Below are 17,180 nucleotides of genomic sequence, written 5' to 3' on the forward strand. Positions count from 1 at the left end.
GTCACTTGACATATGTGATTGCCAGCGGTCATCTATAAAAAAAAAAAGGAAGTCTTCTGATTGATCTGTTAAACATGTATTTTGCATAACTAAATACAGAAAAAGCCTTGCAACTCTTAATACTGTGGATCATACAGAGGTACTATATACTAGGGCTTAAGCCTCTCATTTCAAACAAGATCTTCTGATTTAATGTTTAATGTTACATGACATAAGACACTTTATTTGTCATTGTAGGCATACAACGAAATTATGTTTGATAACTCTCAGTGACCAGCAGCAATAGAGAACAAGATAAAAACAAGATAACAAGATAAAAACAAGATAACAAGATAATAAAAAGGTATTGCACAACAAGTTAGATGTATGTAATGTTACGTTGTCAAACCTACAGACCATCAGCTTTTAAGGACCTGGTCCATGTTTCCACGTGTGGGATGGATGGATATGGATTAAGCCTCTCTATATACAGTAGATTATGTATTATAAAGAAAGAGAAAGGTGAAAGAAATCCTTGTGCAGTGGTAGACAAATTAGAGTATTTAATTTTTTTAATTATATTCTGTGTGCTGAAGATTTATTCCAATGGCTACATAAATAAATACATACATACATACAGTATATACATACATTATATGCATCCAGACATACAGTACATATGTGCGTACACATATAAATACATATGTACACACATAGATATGTACAGACATGCTTGTTGTACATTAAACACCAGCTCTATAACTCTCTGTCTCTTTCTCTGCCCTCCTCCTCCAGGGACGTGCGTAAGTTCAAGGAGACGAAGAAGCAGTTTGACCGGGTGCGGGAGGACATGGAGCTGGCCCAGGTGAAGAACGCCCAGGCACCCAGGAACAAGGTCCACGAGGCCGAGGAGGCCACACAGGCCCTCATCCTCAGCCGCAAGGCCTTCAGACACCTGGCACTGGACTACGTGCTGCAGGTAGGACACTAACACACACACACACACACACACACACACACACACACACACACACACACAAACTCCAGACTGTATTAGCAGTGTTGTCCAGTAGGTGGCTCTGGATCCAAGAAGTGTGGATGAGAACATTAGACTCTTACAGCAGAAAAAGCAGCATTTTAGGCAGTGATAAAAAGAAATATGATTAAATCATCTAAGATCATACCTATTCATGCTCAACACTGCAGCCTAAGATCTACATTATGCTTTTCCCCATTGTTTCTGTTAGATTAATGTGCTTCAGGCCAAGAAGAAGTTTGAAATCCTGGATGCAGTGAGTAACACAGTTTTATCTTCTCTGATTTAATCTTGGCTTTTATACACCACTGTACGTATATATGTGTGATTGTGTGTGTGTGTGTGGAGTCTGTGTGCATGGTGTGTGTAGGGGAGTGGGGTTAGTAATGCAGTAGTATCACAAATGGAAGCTTGTATCCTGTGTGTGTCTCTTCCAGATGCTGTCCTTCATGCACGCTCAATACACTCTGTTCCAACAAGGCTACAACATCTTGGATGAGATTGACCCCTACATGAAAAAGCTGGCTGCCCAGGTGAGGCAAAACAAGCACACACAAAACATGCACGCTTAAACACACACACACGTTTATTACTTTACTTGTGAGGACCTTCATTGACTACATTAATTTTCTAAACACTAACCCTAATAATCTAATCGTAACCCTAACCCCCAGCTAAACCTAATCCTACTTCTAACTGTAAAGGAAAAATCCACCTTCAGATACTCTTACAATGTTGGATATCATCAATCTGTGATGTTCTGCATTCCAGTAGTTATTTGGCGATGAGGTGAAGTCATTTACTTTTTTTTTTCCCCTCAGCCTGTCTTGTCTACTTCTACTTCAATTTGTAATCTCCTAGATTTCTAAAGCACGCTACTAAAATTGTTGTCTGCTATCTTATCTGGCTGATCTTTGGTGCCACCTATGTCACCACCAGATGGCAATTTCAGTAGCATGCTTTTTATCAGTGTTTCATTCTAAACCCTAAAATAGCTCTGAAGAAGGCTCTGTGCCAAAACACGTAAGCATTTTTCTATTGTGATGTGAGCCAAATAAATAAGTGAAATGTTAGTATTTTGTCCTCCTTGACTTGGAAATATGAGATGTGCTACCTTTTCATCGTTTTTGGAACATGCCCTAAAATAGCCTCTTTACAAAGTGAGGAGCGGCAAAATGTGATCACTTTAGAGGACTTTCCTCATCTTTCTATCCTTGTAAGGACATCTGCTCCTCATGAGTATAGAAATACAAGAAAACACACACACACACACACACATTCAATAAGCCAATATATGTGTCTACTATAATAAGCTAATACTAGAACAAATGTTATTCTTATGACTGGAGTGATAAACTGTGCCTTGGCTAAACATGTGGCACATACAACAAGGATGGGTGGATGTTTGAGTCTGTGAGCCTGTGTGTGTGTGTTTGTGTTTGTGCGTGTGTGTGTGTGTGTGTGTGCGTGTGTGTGTGTGCGTGTGTGTGTCTGCCTGACTTACGGACTGTGTTGTGTTCTGTGTAGCTGGATCAGCTGGTCATCGACTCTGCGGTGGAGAAGAGGGACCTGGAGCACAAACACGCTGTCATCCAGCAGAGGGTGAGGCAGCGTCACCTCTCCTCTCCCTCCGCCTCACTGTCTCCTCTCTCGCCTCCTCATCCCTGCTTCATCCATCTGCTCTTCCTCTTCAGTGGGAAACTAGTGCATCATGTTATTCCTTCCTCCCTCTCTTCCACCTCCTCTCTTCTGTCCTTTTCCTCTGCTTTCCCCTAACATACAGCGGCTATAGAAAATATTACCCCCCCCCCCCCCCCCCCGACACATTCTTGTGCTACAAAATGAATACATCTAAATGGGATCTTTGGTCAATAACATAATAATAAAAGTACAGAGGGATGCAGAAACAGTGCTGTTTCTCTCCTCTACTTTTAATATGAAAGGCAATGAACAAATTGGGCAGGAAAAAGGTGCTGAAAAGTGCACCCTGTGTACTTTTATATATAGTGATGAAGGGATGATCAATTATTTTATATTGCATTGTTATTATATCCTTTAAAACCGGACTAAAGTGCCATTCATAAGAGACAGAGCTATTCCACACTGTGCTCCAGCATTTCGAAGCAGACCTAGTGCAAGGCTTCCTATCAAGAAAGGTCAAATTAGATTTTGAAAAGAAAATGTAATCAAAATGTCTATCTATAACCTAAAAATGAAGTATGATTAATATACAGTATGTCAAGAAATGTTGAATATGTTTTTTTCCAGAGATACAATTTAGCAATTTAGGTGAATACTGTTACAAACTCGATTTTTCTGTTATTGGAATATTACACCATCACACAATTGGTTTCATAGTGTGGGCGTTGTGTAACCCTTTGAGACTGTAACAGTGATTACAAATAAACTTGACTTGAATATGTTAAGGGGGTGAATATGTTTTAAAGCCACTGTGTATCTCTAGTCTTACCCAACTGCTGATTTGCTATGTTCACTTCGTTCACCTCATTTGTTCTTGTTGTTTTTGCATTTAAAGTACTGCTCTTTTTTTCTAGAGCAATTGTCCCATGTCATGTCACCCTGGTGAAATGTTTTATCTGCAAAACCTGTTGTTATACTGGTGTATTTCAGGCTTGTAAGTAGATAATGAGATAAGTTTCCTAGAGGTGGCAGCCGAACCAGATTTTCTACTGAACTAGTAGAGCTAGAAGTTTTTCCCTCTAACTTAGCGTGACAGGTTCCTCCTAATTCAGTAGGAACAATTCAATAAAAGAAACCGGCGCTAGAAAATGTGTTTGCCTGACCGTCTGGATTCTAAAATGGGTCTCTTTAGAACAAAAACATGTCTTATTTTAGCATCAAACGGCTTTTCAAAAATAGACAGACTTTGAAAGCCTTGCCATGGCACCCAGGCTTCTGTGAATTATTTTTATGTCGCCTGTTTCGTGACTCAAGCTGTTGTTTATTCCTTTGTTTCTCAAGCTCAATGAGGCCCAAAAAATGCTGCTAAAAAATTAGAACTGTTTCGTATGTGTCAACTCTTTTCTTCTTTCTTTCTTTCTTGATCAAATCAAGAGGTAAAAGTGAGACAGCTGTTCCCACAAAGACTTTTTGATATTTTTATCTTTAGGGCCAGTCAGTTGAATAAAAACAATTCTGTGGAACTCATACCCACACCCACACACACACACACACACACACACACACACACACATACAGACCGTCATCCATCTGTTACCTGACGAGATGCCAACAGCAAGGTCTGTGATTGAGCTGATCCGTGTGTGTATGTCTGCGGGCGTGTGTATGTGTGTGTGTGTGTGTGTGTAGATGATATCAATACTGGTGTCAACAAGGCTGGGCTCCCGCCCAACTCGGCTGTTTTTCTGCTCAACTTGGCCCTTCCCTCCTGTCGATTTAGTTGCCAAGGCAAGGCATCCTGCCAGAAACATCAAACATCTTTGTACTTGACCTAATGGCCTTTCAGAAACCCTCATGCTCTTAAATCTGAAAGCCTAGTGCAGCATAATGTTGCTTGACTTTATTTTTGATTATTCCAAACTAGAAACACTAACCCCATGGCCAAAAAAAGTGACCTAAAGCTAAACTTGTGAACTCATGTTCAACATTATGTACAGGACAAAGCTGGGTTTTTTCATAATGAAAAAAAACCCAGCAATTTACTGGAGCTGTAATAATACCCTCTGAAATAGCAAGTTAATTACGACGTATATGTAATGGACTTGTGGGCATCTCAACATTGGTTGGGATATGATGTCTTACAATAATGAACATTGCTGAAATTTGATGGTTGTATGAATAACTTTGTATCTCTCTGTCTCCTCTCCCCATGCTCTGCTTTACCTTCTTCCTCCAGACTCTGATGCAGGTGAGTAGCTTGTTTCTTAACATTATCATCAAGTTCTTCCATGAGCTGCACATTGGATTGTATGTGTACTAATGTAGCCCCCTGGTTCAACATGACCTGCCCTACAGTGCAAAGCATCCAAACATAAAGAGGTTTTACAGGATGTTTCAGATGGTGGGTGAGTGTTGCATTGTGGGATGGTCCAGAAGGATGAGGGCATGTTTTAGGCGCCTGGGCCCTGTTTTTAAGATGCCCTGCATTGGCATCAGTGTAGGACTTCCAGATGATTTCCAGATGCTTCCCTTGATATGTGTTAGTTAACTCAATTTGTGATGTAGGTCACAATTTCATTAAACATTTTTTACAACCATGCAGCCACTAAAAGACCATAATGCCCTGAATGTCAAATGTAGCAGGGACTACAGATTAGCTAGCAGTTAAATCTGGTACAAAGCATCTTCTCTCTTTGTTTGAGATGAATATATTTTGTACATGGTCCCTGATATAAATAAACTCAATAAACTAAACTAAACTAAATCCAGGTTAAATATTTTGTCACTTACAGTATACATGTTCTGCTTGGCTTTTCGCCTGTGTTGGTGACTTAATCAATGTCAGTTATCTCTGACCTAAATATGTGGATACTGACATCTGAACACCTGAACACATCCTTTCTGTTCTTCCACTGCACATGTGATAATACCTCGTAAAACCTGGACCAGTAGATGTGTGGGAAACAGTCTGTGTGTGTGTATGTATGTGTGATGGGTTGTAACGTGTGTGTGTGTGTATGTGTGTGTGATAGTTGTTTAGCGCTGTAGAACAGATTGAGTGATTGACTGAGTGATCTATGGGGAACAGTTTTATGGTCATCACACGCTGGCTCCTGTCGCAGCAATCAATAGGCTGTTTGGAGCTCTAGTGCAGAGGGAGTATATGTGTGTGTGTATATAGGGGTCGCTTCATCTGTCAATGTGTGTGTGTGTGTGTGTGTGTGTGTGTGTGTGTGTGTGTCTGGAAGCATCACAGGAGGCAGTGCATGAACACAACAATGCCCATTAAATGCTGCTCAGTGCCATTGTGTGACTACACGCTTTCACTGAGCTTTTACAGTCAGCCAGCCAGTCTGTGTGTGTGTGTGTGTGTGTGTGTGTGTGTGTGTGTGTGTGCATGTGCATATGTGGGCGAGCAAGCATTAGCATACTTGTGTATATTAGTTACATGCTTCCATTTCGATTTGTTTCTTCTAATGTTATTAGTGTCGTCTCTGCCCCCGTCTCTTCTGTCCCAGTCACGCTGAGTGTTTCATCTGCCTGTTTGCCTCCCTGACGCCTGTGCGCTTCATTACTGTCGTGGTTCTGTGTGCGTCAAGGGTTTCTTCACCAGAAAGGCCCTCAGGAAACCACTGACACTTTTCTCAACCCTGCCTAGTGCCGATCACAGAGTAGCGCAGCTAAGGAGCTTACTCTGTACACAGATGTTTAAAAAAAAAAGCCTATCCCGTAGGCCTCTCTCTCTCTCTCTCTCGCTCTTTCTCTCTCTCTCTCATTTGATGATGTGCTTGTATGAATAACTCTATACCCTCTTGTTTCTTTCTCTCTATTCACTCTCTCTCTCACTCTTTGTCTCTGTTTTCCTCCATCCCTCTCTTACACATGCACACATGCATGGAGGCAAGCGCAGACGTCTTTCTCTTTCATAAATGCACCGACTCACACATGCAGTTTCCCATCCTCCCTCTCTCTCTCTCTCTCTCTCTCTCTGAACAATGCCCCTCTGCCAATCCTCCTGTCGTCTTGTGCTGTTCCACTTTGTTTAATTCCAAAGTTGTTTCATCTGAAAATGAAACCCCCAGGATTTGTCAACATGCGAGCAAGCCAGTTGAGCTGATTGAAGATCTAATTGGCAAATTAGAAGCCTAAAAATAGGTTCCCAGCTATGATGTCTTATTTTGTTCTTTGTTAAATTAAATTGATCTAAAATGTTCTTCATCTTACTTTAAATTGCAGTATGTTTTGTATTTCTTATGATTGAAGACATTCATTTTGTGGGGGTAGCTGGGGACCCTCTTTTCCTTCCTCTTCTTTTCTTCTTTTCTGTTTTAATCTTGAAATCCCCTTCAGTCTTTTCATTTTTTGTTGTTAGGCTTAGTCATTCTCAATTATGGAAGACAGCACCATCTGCATTGCTTCTTGATCCTACTGTTCAGTCTAATTTAATAATCTGATCAGCTAACCAATACATGGCCCATTGACATGTCACGTGTCTCTCTGTCTCCAGTCTATGTATTTGTGTTTCAGTGCCTTGGACCAACATATGTTGCTTGTCCATTTACTGCTGACAAAGCTCATCATTAAGCAGTGGAGAGTAGCATAACACAGTGAAGACTAATCTGGGGGGAAACCATGGGGATTGGGATTGGGATTATTCCAATGGTAGGATTGCCACATTACTGTGTCAGGATGTTAATTCAAGCCCTTGTGGATGATGTTTACTGAAACATGTAACAGTTATGGGTTTGTGCAATTAGATTCTTGAAGAAAATTATATCTCCCCAGATCCAACCACAGGTCAAAATCCAATTTGCTCTAATATTACATACTATGCCGATGTAAAATGAACCATGACAGCCTCAAAATACATTTATTAAATCTTGTTTAGCTGTCAAATCCTGTCAGTCCTTGTGTCACAAACTCAATCAGTATGAGAGTGGAAATATACCTGCAATCCAGTGAAGTAAGCACACAGAGGCAGTAGGATGATCTCCTCTCTGACAGCAGGGTCATTGTCCTGCAGCTCTGGCACCACAGAGGTCAAGGGGGTTGCTGGGGCCACCGTGGCTGAGACTGGAGACATCTGACTCTGCATGATGCCAACCTCCACCCACTCCCTCCTCCATCCATGGGCAGCGCCAGGCAGCCAAAGTCAACAGATGGCATTATAACACACAGTGGGGGGGGGGGGGGGGGGGGGGGATGTGAGGGCAAGTGACAGAGAGGGAGGGACAGAGAAAGAGAGAAGAAGACAGATAAAATGAGGAGGAGAGAAAGAGTTGCAGATCTAGACAGAGAGGGGGATGGATATTGAACCAGGGATTGAGAATGAAAGAGGAAGAAGGAAAATAGCCATCATTTCGGAATCAATGCCTCAAACTAAACTAAATATCCTTCAAATTAAGAATTCAAATATGTTATCCCTGTTTGTGGCTGACTCCAAAACCCAGAAGCGACATAACCAAGTCTCAAATCTGTGATGTCATCAAGATGAACAGGCTGACGCCACTGAATGGAAAACTGACTTTTAATAGAAAGTTTGTTTGATCATTTTTAACAAAAATTAGCTCCACTGTTTACAGTTCTGAACCAGAAAATGTATATCCCAGAAAATTATCCAAGCTACTGTCACCTTTTCTATCTTTTCCAATTCGTTCTTGTTGTGATATCACAGTTTAGGGTTCGGGACAAGATAGTCTCTTCCATTTTCCAAGGAGACAGTCCATAGGAAATTAAGTGGTAATCATCTTTAACTAGCCACGCACACCTTGGTCCGATGATTATCAATGAAAATCGAGTAGAAAATCTGAGTGATGGAATAATCTTTTTCTCATATCATCTTGCTTTCTAATTGAATCCCTAAAGAACACTTCACCAAAGCCCCTCTGAAAAGCCTTAAAGGCCTGGAAAAAAAACAAAAAGAAAGAAAAAAAGTCATGCAGCATCCATAGATTCAAGAGACAATGTTGCCATGAGGCATTTTTGGATCTGAAGCGAACACAGAGCGTTTTTACTCTTCCCTGAACAGCGACTCGTTTTTGAATGTTGCTTATACAGTATGCAAATGTACTGGAGCAGAAAGCAAAGCCGTGAGACAGCAGGGTTTGTGAATTATACATGGTGGACTTCATCCTTTATTAATAGTCCATTAAATTTGGCTGCAACACTCATACTCAGAAGAGAATAAGTACATTGTGAAAATAGATTGGAGGTTGATTTCAACAATTCTAGCAGTGTTATTTTTCAGTGGGAGGAAAGAGGAAGAAGAGGAACTTCACCAGATATCCTGGGATGGGAATGGTGGAAGGGTGGAAGAGAATCATGATGAAACGATAGACAAACAGATAGACAAAGACAAGAGATGGAGAGATTTGGGTGAGAGCTGTGTGTCTGTGTAAAAATAATCTTCACTTGACATTCATGACATGGACATGAAGCCAAAACAGTGCGATCTGTCAACAGTGAGAAATCATTTTTATCTTCCCGAGTCCCCGTAGATGATTCATCTAGATGGCTGTACCTCCACGATCTGTCGCTTTTCTTTCTTTTCTTTTTGTCTCACTCTTTCCTCGCCCTTACTCTCACTTCTTTTGGTAAATCTATGATTACTTCTGCTGCCCCCCCCCCCCTCTCTTTCTCCCTCTTCATCCCTCTCTCACTCTCTCTTGTTCACTCCACAGCACACATCTGCTGCTGCCTTCTCCTCTCCCTATTCTTTCAAAGCAGTCTTTTATGTGTGCAGGACTTCATTGTGGCTCCCGTGGGGATTGTTGCCTCAACTCTCTCCTCCTCCGCTGTTACGGCATTTGGTTCTACAACTTTTTGAATCAGGAGAGACACAGACAGAAAAAAGAGAGAGAATGAGGGGGGCAGAGGGAGACGGAGAGAGAGAGAGAGGGAAAGGCAGCAAAAGTGTTAAATATATTAGAAGAAAATGATGGTGAAGAGTGGGATAGTAAAAGTTTTGTGCAAACCAAATTAACAAACCTTTTTACACATTACAATGCAGACTACATTCCACTACTGTTATCCAAACTGCATTGAAACCCATTGCACAGATACCAGAGCCAGGGTTTTTAATGAATTTGTATTAAATCCAGGCCTTGGCCTCTTGGAAGGAGTGTCTGGCTAACATTGTATGAAGCAGGCTCTGCAGGACACTTGTAGGCTGCATTCTTCCATGCTCCTCCTGGGTGATTTAAGGTGGGAAGAGGGGGCTTCGGGCCTGTGTTAGGGGAGCAATAATGTAAGCCTGATTAAGCAGGAATAGTTTGTAGAGCCGCAGACAGATGGAAAGCTGACTCCTCCAAAAGTGTGGATGCAACCTCGCCTCCGGGACGGGCTCCCGAATAGCCCGCGGTGCCACGGGGGGCAGAGGGGAGCCTTAAATCGCGGCGTGGGGCGGGGAGGCACGACACAGCCGCCCATGTGCCGTGCCGGCCCGGCTGTGAAATAATGTTTGCTCTCCGGCGGGCGCGGCGGGGTCACCGGGGCACGGGAACTGACAGCTGTATGATAATGAGCGCTCGCGCGTCGCAGACCCACGCGACCGGAACACTCGGTAGGTGGCGCGAACTGCGCGAGAAAGTAACGGCAGCAGCGTGCTGCTGTTGACAGTCGGCAGACAGCAGGAGCTGGACTCGCGTGAGAGCGTGTCTCTCTTTTCCCGGTTCGTCCGCTGCTCGACTCAGTTCTGAACTTGTGGAAGATTTTAGAGATGATTTTTTTTTACTGACTACTGAGCGCCATATGCTTATTTATTTAGGCTAGTTATTTATTATCAAGACATCGGCGCCGTTTTGAATTTGAAATGCTGTTGGATGTTACTCTTGTAAAGATGAAGATATTCGGCAAGTTGGACTACACGCTGGTGAGGAAATGTATTTATGTGGATTTTTTCTTTAACTTGAAAGCAATTTTCATTGCATTTGTTTTGACATCTGAATATAACACAGTGACTGGCTGCATCAGTGTGTCTCCAGTCCATAGTGATAGGTGGACTGTCAGTGCTGTTTTTACCTGGGTTATCAGTTGTCAAGAAGGTATAATTATGAAAAGGACAAGTCTCTCTTGCTCCATCTTCTCTTTCTCTCTCTCTCTTACTTTCATTATACTCTTTATAGTTCGGCCCAGTTCAAAATATAAGAAGTAAGAAGTAGCCTATCATTCAGCAAAGTGTATGAGTGTTTGTGTGTGCTCGCGTATGCTCGCAGCCTAGTAAAATATTCAGTCTTTGCTGGTTGTGTGTGTGTGTGTGTGTGTGTGTGTGTGTGTGTGTGTGTGTGTGTGTGGATGTGGGTAGTGTTTGCGAGAGTGCAGCCTAATTATAGGCCGGTCCTTTGCTGGTTGTGTGTGTATTTCGGTGTGTGTGTATATATGTGTGTGTGTATGTTCACATGCCTCTATTGTGTCTATTGTGTGTGCCTGTGCAAACTGAGGGTAGTGTTGTTTGAACTGCTTCCATATGGGACCAGGTTCTGTATAGAGTCTTTTGTTAGGGGGACACACTTCAGGTCACCTGCTGGAGCTCTGAATGCCTCAGTGGACAGGAGGCACACAGGCTTTGTGTCATATCCCACAGTGTTTCTTTAACATTGCTGTAATGTTTTCACACAAACATGAACAAGAACACACAGGATAGGCCTTTGTATTTTAGTAGCACTTTTAACACACTTAGACTTTCTTAATTGTTACCTCAACCCTGCATGTCTCTGCTTTGCATTTTAAATGTCATGAGAAGAGAAGGGCAGTCACACCCAAATCTCACGAGATGCTAAAAGACTCTTGGTGATCAAGTTTAGGTTTAAGATGCAGTTTTGTTTTTGTTTTTTAATGAAAAGTGCTTATTTATCATGGGCTTTGAAAGTCTCCTTGAAATGCAGTAGCCTATTTTGTGTTGCATCAGGCAGTCGTGGCATGTGATCTATGAAAAAGGCTTGAGACTTGTAACAAATTCAGAAGGGCACTGAAAGTAAGATGATGACATCAATGAGTGTGCCATAACATATTCACTCAGTGGGATTTTTTGAAAAAGAATACATGGAATAATTCAATGTTCCCTTTTCACTCAGAGAGAAAAAGAGACTGACAGCGAGACAGAAGTTAATAGAGTGTGATTATGTGTGTGTGTGTGTGTGTGTGTGTGTGTGTGTGTGTGTGTGTGTCTGTCTGTCTGTCTGTCTGTCTGTCTGTTTGCAGTGGCATGCCTATGTGTGTGGCTCACCATATGCCCAGCCTACTTTGCCTCAAACCAAAGACTTCCATAACAATAGTGAAACCTAAACCTAAGCTCTCATTTAAATCAATGTCCTTGTCTTTTCCACCTCGCTGAGCAGGTGGCAAGTGGCGTTAAATGCCTGTCTTGGCAAGCCCAACTCTTCAGACAAAAGAGGTTTGAAAACGGAGAAGCTTTTAGCCGACAGGTAGAGAGGTGCAGATTTGACTTGATCTTTAGAGGTGTACTGATAAACAGATGGCCAGTGGGAGAGAGGACAGAGCCCGATGTTTGTGGAAGAAGTGATCTTGGTTTCATTACAAAGGTCATACACTTGCAAGTGTTACACACACACACACACACACACACACACACACACACACACATGGTCTAACAACAGCAGAGGTATAAGTGATGACTGGCCGCTCATTTCCCCAACATCAGCAGAACTTTCCCTAAATCCAATCTCAAAATGTTTATCACATGATAATGTCCTATCTCTCTCCAGTCTCCTTCCAGTCTCCCCTTGTTATCTAGGTTTAGTATGTTTATGTATGAAATGGACTTTTACACTGTCCCTACCGACCCACAATGTCACCTGACTTAAGAAAATGCAGTGCCATGCAGTGTCATTAAGGCTTGCTTTGAACCAACATGGAACAACATCAGCATCGTTCCAAGGTTTTATTGGGCTAGTTGGTTTGTAGAGTCCAGATATTGGTGGTTTTGTAAAGGACACACAGCAGCAAAAGAGTCAGTTAAAGCTTGGCCGAGATGCAAACCATTAGTTATAGTCTGCCATTACAATGGACACTTACTGAAAAGGAGATGATGCAGAGGGAGAGTAGCCATACACTAACAATGATCTCTTGCGTCTGTGTGTGTTCCCTGCAGGACTTCTCCTATGATGACACCAAGGTGGAGTTCAATGTGGATGCACCCAACGGTGTGGTTATGGAGGGCTACCTCTTCAAGAGGGCCAGCAACGCCTTCAAGACCTGGAACAGGTGAAAGAGAAACAGAGAATGAGAGATGGGGGAGAGCATAAAGAGAGTGGGAAGTCAAATTACAAGATGTCACACATAATCTATACAGCACTTTTCGAAACAAAACAATAAATAAAAGCTAATAAGCTAACAAATAAACATGCAAGACAATTACAAATAGGGTTACAGAACAATAAAAGGCAAGTACAGAAATCCTGTCTGTCTAAGCAGGCAGTGTTCCAAAGCCTTGGGGCCGAAATGGCAAAGACCTGGTCAACTTTGGTCTTCAGTCTAAACTTTGGACTGTCCAGGAAGGCCTGGACTTTCATGTTGGGTGATTTGTAGTTTAAAAAGTGGTTTGTCTGAGGAAAAAGAATGTACTCCATTGGCTTTCTCTAGATTCCAAGAGGTAATCAATACTCATATCTATACAGTACTTTCCCCAGCAGATCTGAAATCAGTATGCAGACACGTGATTGCTCATCTCTCTATTGGCTAACTGGTTAACTGTCTAACTCTGTACCTCTCCCTTCCCAAGGCGGTGGTTTTCCATTCAAAACAGCCAACTGGTCTACCAAAAGAAACTCAAGGTACAGTTTGACTTGTTTGTGTTTTTTTCTCATTAATAAGTCCTTCATGTGTTTTTGCCAGCAGTGTTGGAAGAGCTCTTGACTTAATTCTTTCAGTTGTTAATGTTACTAGACTGACCTAACCATTAATAAGTTGCATATTGGTAGAAGAGGAGGGGGCTATGTACTCTCATGATTGAAATCCTTCCTTGTCAATGACGAGGAGGCTAACTTGTGATATGTATTTCAAACACATTGTTGTTGTGATTGACGCTCCTCTCTGCCAATGACAGGACTCCTTGACGGTGGTGGTGGAGGACCTGCGGCTCTGCTCAGTCAAACCCTGTGAGGACAACGAGAGGAGGTTCTGCTTTGAGGTGGTTTCACCCACTAAGTAAGTGTGTGTTTTTTTGGGTAAACTCACAGGTTTATACAGTCATGTGATTCTGTTTTCTTACATTATTAATTTATTTGGAAGTTCTCAGACATCTAATTTAACATTATTAAGTTAATAATATAATAGTATAAGTATTATATTATTATCCAATGTCCCCACAGGAATCAATACATTTTTATCTAAACTAATCCAGTTCAGGTTTTCAGGTTGTTAACTGATTATTATATTAATGGCTATATTATGTAGTTTTATCTTTATTACATTATAGGTACTTATTTAACTTTTAGCCAGTTACCTTAATAGCTAAATAACATTTAGCTTTATTACATTATAAGCAGTTATGGGCAGGTATTACATTATTGGCTTCTACAAACCTGTAGGAGCTGTATGCTGCAGGCTGAGTCGGAGAAACTGCGTCAGGCTTGGATCCAGGCAGTCCAGGCAAGCATAGCCTCTGCATACAGAGAGATCTCCGACAATTACAACTACATAGAGGTATGCACACACGCACACACACGCACACACTCATATACATATATACTCATTGAAATTGATTACAAAATGGGTCCCTAGTAGCTACAGAATCAACATCTCTACTATAGTCCCAGAATATTCCCTTGATCTGACCTGTCCCCTCTCTCTGCAGCGTTTGGATCGGACGGCCTCGCCCTCCACCAGCAGCATCGACTCTGCCAGCGAGCCCAGAGAGAGGGGGGAGCGGGGCGAGAGGGGAGTACGGGGAGGGGGGGAAAGCCTCCTCCAGAGGGTCCAGGGCCTGCCAGGCAACGAGCTGTGCTGCGACTGCGGACAGGCGGCTCCCTGCTGGGCCTCCATCAACCTGGGAGTGCTGCTCTGCATCGAGTGCTCAGGGATCCACAGGTAACAGCAATTAAGACTAGGAGGCGGTGTAGAGAGGAGAGCCTGCGGTATTCCCGGTATTTGCGGTATTTGCCAGCAAAAATGCTAAAAGGCCTGTTCTATTTAAATGAATAAATTCAATTAAATGAAGAACAACACTTTCCCCCACCATCGCCGCTAATCCTCCCATTTTGCATGAAAAAATATCTCACAATCTGCAAATGAGATAATGGAGTTTTCCACAGTATCCCATGGCTGTAAGAAAATAGCCTGAAATGGACTGATATGTATCTGTACTGTATTCACCTCTAGGCTAGCATGGATACATAGCATGGCACAGCAAGAGACCACTGTAGAGAGAGAGAGCTGAGCAGCAGGTGCACTGATATACATAAGCATATTTTTAACTTCCACCTGCTGACCAGGGCTCAGACCACCTGCATCAGTTTGATTCCCTCCTGTGACACTAAACACAGCACAGAGAGAGAGAGACATAGAGCAAGCAGATGGGAAGCACAGGTGGGATGAGACAGGTACAAAGCTGCACACACCTGCACTCATGAAGTTAATGTCAATGTCAGCTCGGTGGCAGCATAAGTTTGTGTTGCTTGAACTACTGCTGAGGTGCCCTTAAAACACTTAAGCCCCAGCTGCCCCAGTTTAGCTGCTCAGTGGGGAACAGTAGAAGCTCCCAGATGTCAGTGTGTATAACAATAGGAATGTATAGTAGGGCATTGCTGAAAAATAGCATGCCCAGAAAATCCTCTCAATAAATAAAGGTTAAAAAAGAAACGGACACACACACTTGCGTCGCTAGAATCGAGTATCTGTGCTGACAGCATTTCTGCCGGCTTATTTTATAATCTGATCAAAGCTAGTCCTACCTTCACACAGGGGAAAGCCTACCATTAAACTTAAGCTACTTCCCTCACACACACACACACACACACACACACACACACACACACACACCCCAGGGCCTAGTGCCACCCCAGAAACACCCCCAAACACCATATACTCTTCCTTTTTCATAATCTTTTCTCCCTTTTTCTTCTTGTGTCCCTCAGGAGTTTAGGTGTTCACTGCTCTAAAGTGCGTTCACTGACGCTAGACTCATGGGAGCCGGAATTACTCAAGGTGGGTCTCCCCAACTTTCAGCTCATTTTCCTACAGCATCCCTTTTCCGAACAGAGCCGTTTCTCATCTGGATTGTGTTTATAATTCTTTCAGCACTTTGATGATTGAATCTGGTCTGCTCTTTTCTGTTTCTCTGCCTTTCTCTTTATATGTCTTTCCCCTTCTCTTTCTCCCTTCAACGTCTTGCTCTGTCTCTTCCTCTCCCTCCCGCCTTCCTCCTTCTCTCCTGTCCAGTTGATGTGTGAGCTGGGCAACACAGTGATCAACCAGATTTATGAGGGATCCTGCGAGGAGCTGGGAGTGAAAAAACCTGGACCCTCCAGCTCAAGGTCAGCCTTTTAACCCAGCAGGAACATCGGGCGAGGAAACAAGGAAAGGAGTTATTGTAGATCATGGCAACAAGGGAACATTTGAAGGAGATGACTAGTACTTTTTTTTTTTAAATCTCCCAAAAAATTTAATATGGAGCCACTACAATAAAGGCTTTTTAATGTTTGTACCTGCAAATGATCACTGCTCATCTCCCTCAAGTTGTTTTGGTTATTGAGAAACCCGTTCCCCAATGAACACTGTTCGACTAGACATTGACCAGATCCAAGCAGTGTGTCTTTCTCATGTTTTTTCATTGTATTGTCTATATTCCATAGTATTAGTCTATGTTGTTATATCAGATATCTCCTGAAAATAAAACATTTCATCACAAGAAACCAACCTTGCAAAGTAAAGATTTTAATGAATTAATAGAAGGAGAGATGGAGGGAGAAATGGAGAGAGAAATGGGTTCAATCCCACTCTAAAGGAAAAGGAAAAAGTATTTGCAGCCAGTTAAAATGTGTGCCGCCTCACTGACCGTCAAATTGTATGACATCAGATAATATCTATCTGTTCACCATCTTACATTACTGTATGCCTCAGCCCCAGTCAAGCCCAATTACCTGTATGTGCCATGTCTCTGATAATTCCAAAGTGTTCGTTTTGTGATCCCACCCGCTCCCTCCAGGCAGGAGAAAGAAGCCTGGATCAAGTCCAAGTACGTGGAGAAGCGCTTCCTGAAGAAGATGAGTGGGAGCGAGACATTGGTGGAGGGAGAGAGGAAGTCCCGCCCCTGGGCAGTGAAGAAGTGCCAGCGACACAACAGCTCCATCCGGGCGCCCAACAAGGCCCGCAGGAGATACCATCGCTACGAGCCGGGCAGCGCCTCACCCGCAAACCTCTCAGCAGGTCAGCGCAGAGAGTTAGCTTTCAGCCAGACCACTAGTCCAGTACCGAGTGGAGTAAAAGGTTTTTCATCGTTTTCAAAATGAGAGTGGGCGGTCCACTCATATTCAGTATTTTTATTCTTTATTCAGTCAAGGAGAGAAAG

At 42.7% G+C, this 17,180-nt stretch overlaps 1 protein-coding gene across 1 annotated transcript in view; it reads left to right on the forward strand.

Moving 5' to 3' along the window:
• LOC139907970 (arf-GAP with coiled-coil, ANK repeat and PH domain-containing protein 3-like) overlaps positions 1 to 17,180 on the forward strand; it is a 65,385-nt gene that overhangs the window by 37,426 nt on the left and 10,779 nt on the right. Inside the window, exons 6-18 of the mRNA XM_078283366.1 lie at positions 775 to 958; positions 1,227 to 1,271; positions 1,453 to 1,548; positions 2,543 to 2,617; positions 4,893 to 4,904; positions 12,765 to 12,877; positions 13,395 to 13,446; positions 13,719 to 13,819; positions 14,203 to 14,317; positions 14,469 to 14,701; positions 15,748 to 15,817; positions 16,052 to 16,146; positions 16,818 to 17,038. Coding sequence (XP_078139492.1) covers positions 775 to 958; positions 1,227 to 1,271; positions 1,453 to 1,548; positions 2,543 to 2,617; positions 4,893 to 4,904; positions 12,765 to 12,877; positions 13,395 to 13,446; positions 13,719 to 13,819; positions 14,203 to 14,317; positions 14,469 to 14,701; positions 15,748 to 15,817; positions 16,052 to 16,146; positions 16,818 to 17,038 — 1,412 coding nt within the window. The remainder of the gene's footprint in view (positions 1 to 774; positions 959 to 1,226; positions 1,272 to 1,452; positions 1,549 to 2,542; positions 2,618 to 4,892; positions 4,905 to 12,764; positions 12,878 to 13,394; positions 13,447 to 13,718; positions 13,820 to 14,202; positions 14,318 to 14,468; positions 14,702 to 15,747; positions 15,818 to 16,051; positions 16,147 to 16,817; positions 17,039 to 17,180) is intronic.

The sequence above is a fragment of the Centroberyx gerrardi genome, chromosome 5 (assembly GCF_048128805.1).
Source record: "Centroberyx gerrardi isolate f3 chromosome 5, fCenGer3.hap1.cur.20231027, whole genome shotgun sequence".
Taxonomy (NCBI): domain Eukaryota; kingdom Metazoa; phylum Chordata; class Actinopteri; order Beryciformes; family Berycidae; genus Centroberyx; species Centroberyx gerrardi.